This window comes from Papaver somniferum, chromosome 1 (assembly GCF_003573695.1).
Source record: "Papaver somniferum cultivar HN1 chromosome 1, ASM357369v1, whole genome shotgun sequence".
In the NCBI taxonomy this organism is placed as follows: Eukaryota; Viridiplantae; Streptophyta; class Magnoliopsida; order Ranunculales; family Papaveraceae; genus Papaver; species Papaver somniferum.
The window spans coordinates 22,154,994-22,171,639 of record NC_039358.1 but is presented as its reverse complement, the minus strand read 5'-3'; the positions used below and the strand labels follow the sequence as shown (position 1 = coordinate 22,171,639).

At 38.8% G+C, this 16,646-nt stretch overlaps 1 protein-coding gene across 1 annotated transcript; it reads right to left on the bottom strand.

Moving 5' to 3' along the window:
• Positions 1-1,246: 1,246 nt before the first annotated feature.
• Positions 1,247-14,729, bottom strand: LOC113358643 (ubiquinol oxidase 4, chloroplastic/chromoplastic-like). The gene is made up of 13 exons (XM_026602289.1): positions 14,564-14,729; positions 13,471-13,587; positions 13,397-13,409; positions 13,098-13,150; positions 12,595-12,710; positions 4,073-4,181; positions 3,867-3,935; positions 3,439-3,510; positions 3,299-3,346; positions 2,982-3,148; positions 2,463-2,621; positions 1,761-1,840; positions 1,247-1,301 (listed from the first exon to the last, which is right to left on the bottom strand). The coding sequence occupies exons 1-10, from the start codon at positions 14,727-14,729 to the stop codon at positions 3,042-3,044; spliced, it is 870 nt and encodes a 289-aa protein (XP_026458074.1). The 3' UTR covers positions 1,247-1,301; positions 1,761-1,840; positions 2,463-2,621; positions 2,982-3,041.
• Positions 14,730-16,646: the final 1,917 nt, after the last annotated feature.

Here is a 16,646-nt window from a genome sequence, read left to right as displayed (position 1 = left end):
ACCTGGTTATTTCTGATTTCAACATCATCACTGCCGAAGTTTTACGAGCCGCATGAATTTCTCAACATGAATCCGTACATGTGCATCGAAGACTCCAAAGGCACGCCACAAAGATACATTCACATATTCGGCCATACCATCGGATCTAACAGAAATATAACCGGGGACTGCTCACCGCATCCCATTCCATACGATAGTCCAAGATTCAGAAGCTGGTTCGAAGGATATCTCTTGGAACAAAGTCCTTGAAGACTTGATAGCATCACATCAGAAACATAATATCTCCCAACTCATCTATTTCATCATGTGGCTTCGGAAGATTTCTACCATACAATCATCCACAACATATCATCATCGCTATCACAAGGTCCAGACACTGAACAACCTAAAGTCAAGGATGGACCGGCAACACAACCACAATTTCCAAGATTAGCCCTGACATAATCGTTGTCGAGCATATATTTCATCCATCCATCCCAAGAATGCAATAGAGTTTGGTAAATTTTGGGATCCACTGGATATACACTGCAAACGAAAATACGGATCCAGACGAGCAACAGAAAGCAGAAGAGGGTTGACACCTCTTTTCATGCGGGCGGAGTTTTTAGAGTTTGAACAGAATAAAGGTTCCTTCTTTATCCATGAACGAGAATAGATGACTGAGCGCGACTATGCCACCTCGGGCCCGCAACATCCCTCCTGAGTTTTACTGTCGGGATGTTTTCGCCTCCTAAACGAACTCAAAACCTAAATGGGAAAATTAGGCTAAGGCCCAACCCATGGATAACCCATAATATGAGGCCCTTAATTAAAAGAAGTTTAAATCTAGGCCCAGAGTTACTAAAAGACATTCATACCCTTTTATATATTGTCAAGCCCCAAATTAAATAAAATTTAAATTTAAGCCCAAAATTATTAAAGTATAATGTGAATGTGTAAACAGAATTTACACATGCATATGCCATGTGTATCCAAAAGTTACACATCCTTATGACATGTGTAATGCAAAGTTACATATCAAAAAATAGACATCAAAAATAACGCATAAAAAAAGTACATGTATTACTTTAATATTCATTTATAATAATTTCTTAACGTGTGTAACTTAGCATGTGTAACTAGAAGTTACACACGCATCTGTCTAGTGTAATTGAGAGTTACATATGCATCTATCTAGTGTAATTGAGAGTTACACATGCGTCTGATTTGTGTATTCAGCGTCAACTCCAATTCCAGCGAGACCATTTAAGCAATTAGCTTTTATGAAGTTATCTGAAACCTGAAATATAACAATAAGCAATCTGCATGTTCCAGGAAAAAAAAAGGTCAAATACCACATAAAAGGAGGCAAAAGTTCGTAAACAGGTAAAATCTATGTAACCAGAAGTTACACATACAATCAACATGTGTAACTAGCAGTTACACATCTAATTAGCATGTGTAACTTCTAGTTACACATATATTTAGCATATGGGCTATGTACTAAACAGTTACACATGCATCACATGTGAACTTTTTTGGATATAAAATCTGTTCATTTTAGCATGTGTAGGAAAGAGTTACACGTGCATCTGACTAGTGTAACTATAAGTTAAAAATGCATCTTACTAGCAAAAGATTCCATCAAAGCATCATACTAACAAGGTTCAAAGACAAGTTATCTGATATTACAAGAACAATAGTTGATCATAGATTCTCAGCACAATAAATCATACATGTCAGAGCTAAAAACAAGTTTTAAATGACACAGGGTAACTCACCATCAATTATATTATACTGAATGAGGGCCTGAATAAAAGACGCATGCAAGTCTCACAAGTTTGTTCTACATATAGTTGTCCTGCAAAGTAATAAGACAAAAAGGTACCATAATATCATATTAAAATGAAGTATTTGCTCTTCTTGTTAGATGAAATCTCCTGAATTTCAATCACACTACGAAAAAGTTGTTTTTATGGTCGGATCCCAATAACAAGGCAACTTAAAAAGGAAAAAAATGCACAACTGGCAAATTAACTGCTTTACTAATTTGCAGGAACTAAGTGAATAAATTACAATTAAGAGATCAGTTGCAATAAGAACTTAAATAGATGTATAATACGACTTGTGTAACCGGAAGTTACATATGATACGACTTGTGTAACCGGAAGTTACACATGCATATGGCATGTGTAATCGGAAGTTATACATCCAATTAGATAGTGTAACTAGCAGTCACACATTCCGTTAGTATATCCTCGGACATAACTGAGGATCAACAACAACAACGTATGGCATACTTCAGTATAATAAAAAGAATAGTATCATCAAGTATGAGACTCATGCATGATACCAATTTAAAAGGAAATTCACTAGAAAATTTTAAAAACTTTGCCTAGTACTTCCAGATGCTACTGTTGCGTCATTTTTCCACAATTTATCCATGTCCAAATGAAACACATGAATATAAGAGGGACAAGTACCTTAATACGAAGTTGTAAGTACTTGACATAGTCAACGATATTATCCACTGATCACCTTGACAATAGCCAACATCCTTATCCATCCAGGCATAAACTGCTAGAGTGTCCTGTCAGTGCAGCTGATGAATCCAACTGTAACCAACTTCCTAATGTGTTTCCCTGCACAAAACAATACAAAACTAGTAGATTAGCAGACGAGTTTCAATTATATCTGCAGATATGCCTCTAAGAACTGCATATGCATATCCCATCAAATTAGCATGTGTAACTATAAGTTACATATCTAATTAGCATGTGTAACTATTAGATACACATCTAATTAGCATGTGTAACTAGTATATACACATCTATTTAGCTTGTGTACCTAGAAGTTACACATTTAATTAAGTTTCTCAAAGTGAAGGACAAAAACACTTACATAAACATTTAAGCAAAAAAAAAAAAAAAAGCAGAAAAGGAGGGGGAGATAAAACTAGAGCGGAACCCTAAGATCCCAGCAGGACTTGTCAACCTTCTTACCTACATTCTGCATAATCGCCATGTTAGAAACAGATCTCTAAGCGCCAAAAACTTCAGTCTCTACTTCTGCTGGTGTTTCCTCAGCAGGCCTGTCAACCTCCATACCCACATCTTGCAGTGCTCTGCTTCGTCGTCTCTTATATTGAGAAACACATCGTACAAATTTTCTGAATAAAAAAAAATAGTTCCTCATGAAAATACAAATCATAATACAAAATATTCGCATACATTCCACCATTCGTGTTGGATGATTTAGATATTGTAAGATGCAAATTAAACGTCAAAAACCAAAAACAACGTTGGTCCTTCCTTTTTACCCATTTTGGGCCTTCGAGAATTGGGATATCTGGCAGTTTGGAATTTATCTGAGAAGATAAACAAAAGAAGATGTTTTCAGATAAGAGTCCTAGTTAATAAAACCAGTTCCATGGGTGGTGTTGAAAGAATAGTTGCTTACCGAACAAGTACAAGTCACCTTCTATGTAGTATTTGACAGCAACCTCAGAGGCCAGCAGTTTTTTCAACTCATCTGGATTAATGAAAGAAGAAACCACTAAGAAACAGATTATTATACTGGACCACTGTGGTCTGCAAGCTTCTTAATAAAGGAAAGAAGAAGGGGACAGAAATAAAAGACACAGCTTCTTTTGCTATCCAACACAAATGGCATATTGAATTTTCACATCAAAGATACTAAATTTATAATTGCAACCAGCAGTCCTGCCAGAGTGCTGGTCCCAGCAGGGACTAAAATACCTCCTTTTGTTCAGAGCTGCTTTATCATTATGTTAAAACTACGGATTTATCAATAAATCCTTGTATACAATTTTTTAGTTACCAAATTTAAGAAACATTACGACTATCAGGCATAATCATAATACATACCTCCCTGAAGCTTTAAGAACTTGTCATGAGTTTCAAAAGCATGCATCTCCACACATTCAGAAAAATGATCTGAGAAAAAAAATTGACGACACTTGATACTTTTCAAACTTCGGGACTAATCCAAGCAGTAAGCCCCTTAAGCAGGTCAAGAACACATAAAAGTGCAAGTAAAGAGGTACACTTAAAATTTGTCATATGCTACTTACAAGCCATTCTTGGGCTTATCATATACATCACCACTATCATGAAATAATAGAATACTGCAATGTGTTGGGCAAGAAAGCAGTCAAACCACCAGGAATTTCCCCCAAGTTCCTGCACAAAAGAAGGTGAGGTGAAATGATACGAGAGTAACTTGTGAAGGGGAATTTTCTGAATTGAACTGCATAGCATCTGAATAGTAACAAGTATAAATGAATTTCCAACCACTAATGAGGCTTTGCCTGGGTTATATGAGGTGCTACAACATGATATAACAAAAAAAAATTATGATTTCCTTTCCTGCAATATACTCCTTAGAGCGTCCACAGTGGTACGATCAAGATCAAAGACCAAAACAAACGATCAAATTTGAGTTTAGTCTGTAGTGTCACGTTAAGGCAGTGGAGTATATTTAGTCGGGCGGATGTATAATCCACGCTTGCATGTGGAGCGTTGGTATAATCTTCGTTTGGGCCGGGCGGAGATATAATTAACGCTGCTTGTGGGGCGTTGATAAAGAATACGCTTGTTGTGGGGCGTACATATATTTCACGCTCGGAGAAGGGGCGTTTGTATAATCTACGCCTGGTGTGGCGAACGTATAATCAACGCCTGAATGAAGCGTTTGTATAATCAACGTCTGACGTGGGGCGGACGTATAATCAACGCCTGACGTGGGGCGGACGTATAATCAACGCCTGACGTGGGGCGGACGTATAATCAACGCCTGACGTGGGGCGGACGTATAATCAACGCCTGACGTGGGGCGGACGTATAATCAACGCCTGTATCAGGCGTACGTATAATCAACGCCTGTATCAGGCGAACGTATAATCAACGCCTGTTTTGAGGCGTAAGTATAATCAACGCATGTTTGAGGCGAACGTATAATCAACGCCTGACGTGGGGCGTACGTATAATCAACGCCTCCTCTTCTCTCAGGCGTACGTATAATCAACGCTTGGTTTGCAGGCGTACGTATAGTGTTGGACTTCCATTAACACACGTATCTATCACGTGTGGCATTAAAGCCCGGCCAATCTCTAACCACCACGTATAGCCCACGTGTTCACTTTCCCTTTACCCTAATCTTCTCCGTCTTCTTCTTTTCTACCTCCTCTTTGTTTCTTTGTTTCTACCGCCCACAAACACAGCTTCTTAACAAAAACATCACAGTGAAGAGCAGTAAAAGAAAAGAAATAACCAAGATACTTGATGAACCCGGGTTACAAAAGAGGTATGTTTTCTTTTTCTTAATCTCTTTTGTTTTATCCATATTGTTTGTATAATTTATTTAGCGTTTTATTTGTTAAAATTAGTTTATCTAAAATTTGGTTTTAACGAACAAATATGAATATGAAATTGGTTAAATTTAATTGGGTATGTGTGTTTTATGTTTTTATAGAGATTAATATGTATGTGAAAAAAACCATATTTGATGATTATGTAAATTTGGTTAAATTTTTTTTAAAAATAGTTAGAGCTTAAAAAAATTTGAGATTAATATTTGTGGGTATGTGTGTTTTATGTTTTTATAGAGATTAATATGTATGTGAAAAAATTGGGTATGTGTGTTTTATGTTTTTATAGAGATTAATATTTATTAGAGCTTCCACAGTGGTTGTAAAAATTTATTTGTGGGTATTGTAAAAATTTGATTTGTGGGTATTGTAAATTTTTGTTTGATTTATAATCTATTCACTAAAATTTATTAGAGCTTCCACAGTGGTATTGTAAAAATTTGATTTATTATTTTTGGGTATTGTAAAAATCCGTGGTTATGTAGATTATGTGGGAAATAGTTCTCACCCTTCAACTGTTTCAATCAACCTATTTCAATTGAGAGCTTCCTTTTATTGTTTTTCTTCATGTTGTCTGTTGGTAATTAATTTTAGTGAATATGGTTATCAATAATTGTAGTTATGTAAATTATTGGATTAATTTTAAATTATTGTAAATTATTGTAGTTATGTAAATTATTGGATTAATTATTGGTTTTCTGCATGTTGTATGTGAATATGGTTACCAATAATTGAATTTGTATTGTTTTTTATTGAATTTTGAGGTGATTAATTTTAGTTATGTAAATTGTAGTTATGTAAATTTTGGGAGTTACATATGTAGAAGAGCTAATTGCGTGAGTATGGAATTGATTTTTTAGTGATTTTTATGGAATCTTGAAGTGATTAAATTGGGTTGTGGAATCTTGTAATGATTTTGGAAATGCATCGGTGACGATTTAATTTGTGTTTCTGGAATTATAGAATTTGGAATTGATATGGTTTGTGTTAAGGATTTATAGTATTTGGAATATAAATGGTGATGGACTAATAAAAATATTCGTTAATGAGGGTTGGTCTTTTAATAATGTAACTGCATCTATATTGTGTGTGCACAGATGTTGAACAAATTCACAGCGCGTTTCAATGGTCGCGTGAAGACGAACAAGAAACAAAAATCTGTAGCCGAAGAGGATTATAACTTAATCGCTACCGGTACAATTAAGGAGGTTGATATTCCCCGGTTAGGGAGGTTTCCTATACTGCAAGATGATAAACCGCACGCTACTACGGACATCACATTGACAGGGGAGCACAAATTGAAGTATCAACATCGTGGATCTTTGGCATCGGTAATTCATCACTATCAAACTATTTCACAACACTGTCCTAGAGCTAAATATATTATTGAAAAAGCGGGATGGCAAAATTTACTGGACATACAATGTAGCGAAACCAATCATTCAATGGTTGATTATATTGCTGAGCGGTTTTGGGATACAACAAACACTTTTCACTTCCCATTTGGTGAGATGGGATTCACCCCCCTAGATTGGCTCATGTTGACTGGACTGAGTATCGGTGATGGGCCTGATGTTCCTTATGATTCGGGGAAGTACCAATTTGAACATGTTCGTGAGCATATCTTTCCGGATATCCAAGATGTCACGCTCTGTCCAAAAGCACCGTCGTGGGTTTCAAATTCAATTACAATTAAATATTTAAGGTCATATTTCATCGAAGACAAGTTGGTTGCGGCTGAAAATGATAGCACCCTTGCTCATAGAGTAGCAATTGCCTTTTTCATGTATGTTTTGGGACATTTTTTCTTTTCTAATGCAAAGACTTATATTGATGCTGGATGGTTAGCTGCTTTTGAAAATCTTGATGTAGTATCCACGTATGACTGGGGTGGTGCTGCGTTTTCGAAATTGTATGCGGCACTCCGTTTATCTGGGAGGAGACAGAAGGCACTATGTGGTCCATTCCAAGTATTAGAGGTATTCTTTCAATCTAGTTATTTTTCCTCTCATTGTTTATTTTGTTGCTAAGTTATTAAATTGGCTAATTATTTTGATGGAGTAGTTTTGGGGGTATGAATACCTGGGCATATTTCGACCAGAAATCCCAGAGGCGAGTACAGAACAAAAATGGCCCGTATCTTCTAAATGGAATGTACCGAAGAATACAAATGATATTTTCCGTTGTAGGGATTTACTAAGTAAGCTTACTGCTGAACAAGTGACATGGCGCCCATGGGAATCATACAGAGAAGTTCTTGCATCTGATATGGGATGCACGGCTACGCGGCTATCAGACTCGAGATATATATTTTCTTACATGGGCATTGTGAGTTAATTTGTAAATTTTATTATATAACATACTTTTTTCCTTAATAACATACTTACTAAATTCTTATTCCCTTTCTAACTGTACAGCACAACATGTATCTTGGTGAAAGGTGTTGGCGGCAAAACCATTGTACTTTCGTTGTTCCTATAAGACTACACACAGTTATAGGGGATATTGGCAATATTCAAGCCGAACGCCTAAAAAAAGAAGGTTTGGTCGATGCAACAGAGATAGTGCAAGTTGTTAAAGATTATGATATATATTTACAATACTGGAAAATGGTAACCAACTCCAAAGATTACGTGACTCATCCTATTTGGGAAGCCCAAACATATGGGTATGTCGGTGACTTGTATACGGTCCCAATTGAACAACCTGTTGAACATGTACATATCCCTCCTCCACATCTATTATCCCACGTAAGTGTACCTTCGACTTTTTATTGTACGTTCGATTTTTGTTGGTATATTTGTACTTATATATTTTATTTTTTCTTCACAGCATGAAGCTTACACATTATTTCAAGAAAATGCTGATTTTAATCAACAATTTCGCGAATTTACATTAAACCAAACGAAGGAGAGGATGGACGTTATCATGTCGAAAGAAGCAGAAATACAAAGGCTAAATAATGCGAACATTGATTTGCAGCAACAACTATCTCTTTTCCGTATGCCGCACACTGTCCAACCTCAGCTTGGATACGGTTCCTTTTCCCAAACCCTGCCATCACAAGTTTGGAGTGGTATGAATCAGGGATCAGCTTCAACAATGTCCTCAGTCAATACCAATCCGAGAACGCACATGCCTTTTGTGGCACCAAGATCGTCCACTTCGGATAATGATAATATGAAGGGTTAATTTGTTATGACTATTTAGATGAACTGTCTTTGGAGTTATCTTTTCTTATCTTATATAGTATAGTCATATCATATATAGTATAGTCTAATCATATATAGTATTGTCATATCAGGTCACTGAAAACACTTTATCTTTTTTGGAAAACACATTTGCGTGAACCCAAAAAAATATCTATTTTTTTGGTTTTTTTAATGCTCTTGAAAATGGGTTATAAATTAAAGACTGGTTTCACTCATATATGAATAACAATACATCTCTTCTGCTTCATATAGCAATGGAACAATATGAGAAAACCGCTCATTATTGCTCTTCTGTTTCTTCTTCATCTTCTTCTTCTAATAGTAGTTTTTATTCCTCGGATGATGATGCAATAGCAATTATGCAAAATAACATGGCCGTTAGTTTGGGAGTCCTTGTTACAAATTCAAAATGGCCTCAAACTCGTATCAGAATACCAAGAGATCGTGAGTCAGGGGCTGAACTTCTATGGAACGACTATTTCTCTCCGTACCCAAACCAACCACCCAATGTTTTTCGCAGAAGATTTAGAATGCGTCGACAATTGTTTAACCGGATAGTGGAAGGTGTTACCAATGCAAACAGATATTTTGTTCAAAAGCCCGATGCTTGTGGAGTTTTAGGATTAAACCCTCATCAAAAAGTAACAGCAGCAGTACGAATGTTAGCTTACGGATGTGCGGCAGATGCAATAGACGAGTACTTACGCATAGGAGAAACAACTGTGTTGGAAGCTACTCGTAGGTTCTGTAAGACGATTGTGAATTTGTATGGGAAAGAATATTTGCGTGAACCAACGGCTGGTGATATTGAACTGTTGCTCAAGCAAAACAAAGACCGGGGATTTCCTGGGATGCTGGGTAGTCTAGATTGCATGCATTGGAAATGGGATAAATGTCCGTCGGCAGAATCTGGGGCTTACACCGCGTATAAAGGGAGCGAAAGTATCGTGTTGGAGGCAGTGGTGTCGTATGACCTATGGTTTTGGCATGCTTTTTTTGGTATGCCCGGTTCTAACAACGATATTAATGTTATGAACCGTTCATATGTTTTTCGAAGTCTTGTAACAGGAAAAGCACCGCCGGTGAGCTATGAGGTGAACGGACATTCATATGATATGCCGTATTATCTAGGTGATGGAATATACCCAGAGATTCCTACTATTATTACGGCCATTAAACATCCGGTGGGTAGGAAAAAGGAAATATTTTCATCGATGCAAGAGGGTGCAAGAAAAGATGTTGAACGGGGATTTGGTGTACTTCAACAACAATTTGGAATCATCAAACAACCTGCAAGAATGTGGAATCCAGATGTGCTTGCCTATATCATGAAAACTTGTATTATCTTACATAATATGATAGTCGAGGATGAGCGTCTACCCGGTGACTGGCCACATGTTTATGAACAACGTAGCAACGCAGCACCGGTTAATATATTAAGAGGCAATAGTGACGAGTTTTCCCAAATTAGAGCTCAGCAACGCCGATGTGCAATGCGTAACAAAGATGCACATATTCGCTTGCGTGATGACTTGATCGAATATATATGGGCAGAATATGGGAATTAAAAATTGTCGTTTGTCATTTCCTTTCTATTATCTCTTTGTATGTAAACATCCTCAAGTTTTAATTAAGGTCGTATGTTTCAAAAAAGTAGAAATTTAATTCAAATCAACGGAAGTAAATTTAAAATCCAAAAATTACATAATAATAATGCTAATTGTTCAGATACTAAGAAATTTAAAACATAATAATACTAATAATACTACTAATCACTAATAGGAGAAATAATTAAGGTTTGAACTATTCCGCCTTTGTGTTAAGATTGGTTTCTTTATTCCGAACTATGTTCGCCCTGCGAAGTCGGAAGTACTCTTGTTGTACAGGTTCCATTTTTTCAAGATCCATCATAATGATGCGAAATTCTTCGTCTTCAGCTTGCTTGGCTATTTTTGCAGCATGTTCAGCTTGTTTTGCTGCAAACTCTGCTGCTCTTTGTTCCATCTTGAATCTTGATTGTGCTTGGTAATGAGTATTGAAATTTTGTTGTTCTTTAATAATTATTCCCATCAATTCCTCTTGGTGACTGGATTTCTCTCTCCCTGTTTTCTTCAATCTTTTTGCTGCTTTTTTCCCCATCTTACGAAGATATGTGTTCTCTATGTCTCCCCATCTGTGTCGTTACCGGTCTCTCCTTGAGTTGTTGTTTGCGGTCCTTCATCATCTTCCTCGTTATTCTCATAAGTGTCCAAATCATGCGTCGTATCGAATACAAAAGTCGATCGTCGATTATATTTTATATTTTCTAACACAACTTGGTAGCACTCTTCGTGCTTAAATTTTTTCCCATCGTTGCATTCCTTGAACCTCTTGTTAACTTCTTCAAGCTGTTAATGTTTTTAAAAACACTTAAGTACATGGGCGCTTATTAAATAGTAGAAAACAATGGTTGGAAAAATCAAGAATGCTTACCTTCTTTTCAGGACCCCATCCAGTATGATATTCACCTTCAACTTCTGCCTCTTTTGCCGAAAATAACGCCACATCTTTACTTATTCCCTGATATCGTTTTTGCCAAGAACTCCAAAACCGCTCTGGATTATTAGGTAAATGAAGTTCAATATCATCCTTGATACGAGTCCACAACGTCGCCTCTGATTGATCAGCTCCAACACTAGAATCTTGAGATATAGATAAATGAATTTTACACATTGTTACATCTTCGACTGTCGTAAAATTTGGACCTCGTGCTACTCTTGGTGCCATTGTAAGCGAATCCGTGAAAATTTTCCAACTGATTTGAAAGCAGAAACAATATTTCTTCTTATTGGTGTGGATAGTTTGAAGTATTGGTCGTGGGAAAATGTCACAGGATCTCATGTGTATATATAGGTGTTTCTTCCGAAAAAACCGAAATGTCTTCCAAACTTTCCAACGTTCCAAATTATCCAACGTTCCATTTTCTTCAACGTTCCATTTTCTTCAACGGTCGAATTACCAACGGTATAAAAAAATTTCAAAATCAATTTTGTCTAAGTATTTTTTTTTTTTTAAACTCAAGCTTGGGGCGTTAACTATATAAACGCCTGGCGTGGGGCATTAACTATATCAACGCCGGGATGGGGCGTTAATTATATCACCGCCTGGCATGGGGCGTTAGTTATATCACCACCTGTCTGGGGCGTTAACTATATAAACGCCTGGCGTGAGGCGTTAACTATATCAACGCCTGAATGGGGCGTACACTTTATCAACGCCTGGCGTGGGGCGTACACTTTATCAACGCCTGGCGTGGGGCGTTAAGAATATCAACGCCGGGCTGGGGCGTTTGTATAATCTTCGTCTGAATGGGGCGTTCATTTTATTAACGCCTGACGTGGGGCGTAAACTTTATCAACGTCCCAACGGGGGAACATTTTATCAACGCCTGAACCGGGCGTAACTTATATACACGCCTCTTTATGGGGCGGTGACTTTACGTACGTTTCACAACAGGCGTAGATTATATATACGCCCGATGCCAAACGGTGATTATACCTCCGCTCCACTATATATAGTTTTGGTCTTGGTCCCAGACCAAATATGGTCTGGAATTTGGTTTTGGCCCAGATTTTAGTCTTTACTCCGTCCCGTTGCGTCTCGTCCCTGGATCATAATTATAGGTTTACTCGTCCATTGCAGTTGTTCTTAATGACTTAACTGTCCATATGGTAAAGACCATATTCATTTAAGCAATGGGTTTAAACTGGTTTCAGACCATTGATACCACATTTCAAGCATGTGCCTATTGGTCGGGTTCAAAATTCACATATAATTTTGATAAGTGCTTGTAATGGCATATGCATTGGCCCCAAACAGTCACTCATGTAGCCAAATCATTAAGCAAGGTAACAATGCATGAAGAAGTCAAAACTGCTCAAAGTACGATATGAGACCAAATGGGTACGCAATCAGCTAACAGGTAATAAGAGGTCAAATAAGGAGATTAGAGGGTTGCGTGATAAATGGTCGCACCTCCATGATAAGTAGGTGATGCATCTCATTCCAGCTTTCAGCAAAATGCACTTTCAAATAATCCGCTCTTCTCCACCAACCAAAAGTCTCGTACAGGTGTAGAACAGACATAAACACTGAATCACAACAAACAACATGCCACAATTAGCAAGTACAAAGTCTTCGTATACCAATGGGGATATGAAATACCGAAGAAACTCATATTCCAGGCGTACATAAAGCACATATTGCCTATCATCTACTAAATTGGCTCGGTAAATTCAAAAGAGGCCATTATACCTAGTTTACTAATATTGATGACTAGGATATTGGTTAGCAAGGTTGATAAACAACTAATCAGATAGTTGCACCTTCGTGTTTGTTCTCCTAAACTTTTTAAAGAACCGAGCACATGACCTTGAATACTAAGTCCTGAATCAGAATGTTAAGAAAGCCAACAATTCTACAATAAAGGCACTGTTAAAAAAAATATTAACCAAGGATTTAAGAAATGTAGCACACACCGAAATAAGGAACTCTAGCAATGGTTTCGAGTACAAAGAATCTTGCATAATCTCTGTAACGGTAGAAAACATCAAGTATCTTTATCACTGAATGTTGTGTATTAAAAGAAAGAAAGATAAACCCAAAGAAGGCACAAAATATTCATGCTGAGAAGAAAAAAGAGCTTCAACCGCTCATTGTAGAATCTTCACGGAAAATGTATATATAGGTCTTTTAAACTGTAATAGATTAAAAACATTTAAAAACACCTACAAGTATTCTAACATTCGTAATTTCTCTAAAGAGGCAAGTAATTTACCGTAAGAGAAATATTCACTGATTGTTCAACCTTTATAGCCCATCTCTCCAAAACAGATGAGGACGTATCCTCACCAGTATCCTCTGCACTTGCGCTTCCTTTTCCGTCATCTCCTGGGAAACTTTTGCATTGGAACGACTCCTCTACTTTGACTTTTTCTTCATCATCTTGCAATATTGTTCTGTTCCGATCTGAACAGAACAACTAAAACAGAAATTAAAACCTAATCAAACTAATAAGAAAATAGAACTATTAAATGAGAAAAACATATAGAATCAATCGAAAACCTTACTTGAAGTAGCTTCCAAACAACAAATTGGAATCAGCTGATTGATTTGAATTCGTAGTTGTTAAACCTATTTGAATCAAATCGATTACATGGTATGTCTTCGAATCAACTGAAAAATCCAGATTAAAGGAGACAGATCAAATCGATTGGATGATTGAGCTGCTAAATCGATAAACTAATCTATAAATCAAATGAGAAGAAAGAAAACCCTAGAAAAATCTGTGTAGGTTTGGTCTGAGATTCAATCTAAAAACTAAAAATGAATGATTGATTTTGTTCATCGGTTTGTAGTCATCAGCAGAGATCGATAAAGCTAAAATCTTTCCTCTATGTAATCGTTTTCTCATGTTTGATATTAAAATCGTAAAATTCTTTCGGGCAGAGACGAGAGAGAAGTGAGAGAAAGTGAAAATGAAAATGAATCTGGAAATGAAACCTATAGCCTATTTCATTAGGTATATATAGTAAAGGGTATTTTTGGTATTACGAATTTCCCCAAACCCTAAACCTTTTTAGCAAGCCCTGAAATCTAAAGTTCGGGCCTAAAAATATTAAAAAGTGAAAGTATGGAGTTGATAGGAGAGGATCTATTTAATGGTATTAAACCCATATAGTAGGGGGTTCTAGTATTTTTCACAACCTAAATATTCTCGCGTTAACTGGTAGGAAATTCTTTTCCGACCAGAATGGAGGGGCGGACCGTCAAAATCCGAGTTCGTATGAGAATTCTACAACGATTTTAGTAAGGGGCGTTAATTAGGGTTTCTGTATGCCAAACCCTAATTTAGACAAAGTTGCCATCATTCCACGAAACTGAAGCCAGCACTCAATCCAGCGCCCACGCCAAGTTTATGATAGCGGCTCCTTTCCAAGCTGACCAATGCTGACAGCTCCCTTTCCAAGCAGACCAATGCTGACGGCTCCTTTCCCAACCGACCAATACTGAAGGCTCCCTTCCAAGCCGACCAATGCCGATGGCTCCATTCTTATCCAGTACAACGTCTGCGGATCCATTCCAAGCCAATCCAACACCTGCGGCTCCATTCCTAGCCAGTACAACGTCTGCGGCTCCATTCCTAGCCAGTACAACGCCTGCGGCTCCATTCCTAGCCAGTACGACGTCTGCGGCTCCATTCCAAGACAATCCAACACTGACGGCTCCATTGGCCAGGCCAATACCAACGGCTTGCCAAGACAAGCCAGCAACGCCAACGGCTCGCTAAGCCAACAAATCGTTTCCTAGCCTAGCCAAGATGGCGCACGGCCAAGACAAGTCAACGCCAACTGTTTGCATCACCGCCAACAAACACCTCTACCACTCTACAGCTTAGCTAGCAGCACCAAAAGAAGAATCTATGCAAGGCCGCCAACACGAGAATCACGAACTCTCCTTACCTCTCGAAAAAGGTTAGACGGGTCTTCTTGACCATCTTTTCACGACTTGTCATTTCTATTTTGCCCTCTCCTGTCACCATCTTATGCTTACCTCGCAACAATGCTCATGTTCCGGGCTAAACAGTGGACTTAATGTTGATGGTGGTTTTTAGCTTAGGTTTAAAATCGTAAAACCTTACATCTGGCATGATGTCACTATCACCACTAGTGCATTTATTGAATCATTCAACATGCCTACGTAAGAATTACCAGGGTACCTTTTTTTATATACATGTGTCATGTTCCACGGCAGAACCCTTAGTATTGACCGACATCATCTTCGTACATACCAAACCCTAATTCCCATGCCACCGTGCCAATGGCAAACCATGCCAGCCACGTCTCCGCGCCAAGGCATGCCAACCATGCCAGCCGCACCATCGTACCAATGGAAAACCATGCCATCCACGTCTCAGCGCCAACGCATACCAGCATGCCAGCCGCACCATCGTGCCAATGGCAAACCATGCCAGCCACGTCTCCGTGCCAAGGCATGCCAGCATGCCACCTGCACCATCATGCCAATGGAAAACCATGCGAGCCACGTCTCCGCACCAAGGCATGCCCATGCCAGCCGCACCATCGTGCCAATGGAAAACCATGCCAACCACATCGCCGCGCCAAGGCATGCCATCCATGCGAGCCGCATCACCGCGCCAGTGGAAAACCATGCCAGCCACGTCTCCGCACCAAGGCATGCCAACCATGCCAGCCGCACCGCCGTGCCAATGGAAAACCATGCCAACCACGCCTCCATGCCAAAGACATGCACAACGCTGGCTGCCAAAACGAAGGGTTGCAATAATCAACGGCTACCCTTCCATCTGAGATGCATATCTCATCCGTCCAAGTTCTCCACCCAACGCATGGCAACTTCCATCCCAAGTACAAACGTCACGGTTTATGCAAACCCTAACTTGGTTGCGCCTAACACATGCCAAAGCCATGCACGACGTTGGCTGCCAAAACGAAGGGTTGCAATAATCAACGCCTACCCTTCCATCTAAGATGCATATCTCAGCCGTCCAAGTTATCCACCCAACGCATGGCAACTTCCATCCCAAGGCCAAACGTCACGGTTTATGCAAACCCTAATTTGGCCGCGCCTAACACATGCCAAAGCCATGCACGACGATGGCTTCCAAAACGAAGGGTTGCAATAATCAACGGCTACCCTTCCATCTGAGATTCATATCTCAGCCGTCCAAGTTAGCCACCCAACGCATGGCAACTTCCGTCCCAAGTCCAAACATCACGGTTTGCAGCAAACCCTAATTTTGGCCGCGCCTAAACTATGTCAAAGCCATGCCGGCCCTACCACATGTCGCTCGCTGCCAACACAAAGGGTGGAAATAATCAACGACTTCCCTTCCTTCTGAGATACAAATATCAACAGTCCAAGTTCGCCACCCAAGGCATTCCAATCATACCACATGTGCCAATGGCATGCCGTGCCAGCCACATCTACGCGCCAGGGAATGCCAATCATTTCGCTCGTACCAATGGCATGCCACGCTGCATCTCCGC

Coding starts and splice junctions, on each gene's coding strand:
- LOC113358643 (XM_026602289.1), bottom strand. CDS start 14,729: ATGGAGCCGCAGGTGTTGGATTGGCTTGGAATGGATCCGCAGACGTTG. Junction 3,511..3,866: donor GTTCTTAAAGCTTCAGGGAG/GTATGTATTATG, acceptor TCATTAATCCAG/ATGAGTTGAAAAAACTGCTG. Junction 3,347..3,438: donor AGGTGACTTGTACTTGTTCG/GTAAGCAACTAT, acceptor TTATCTTCTCAG/ATAAATTCCAAACTGCCAGA.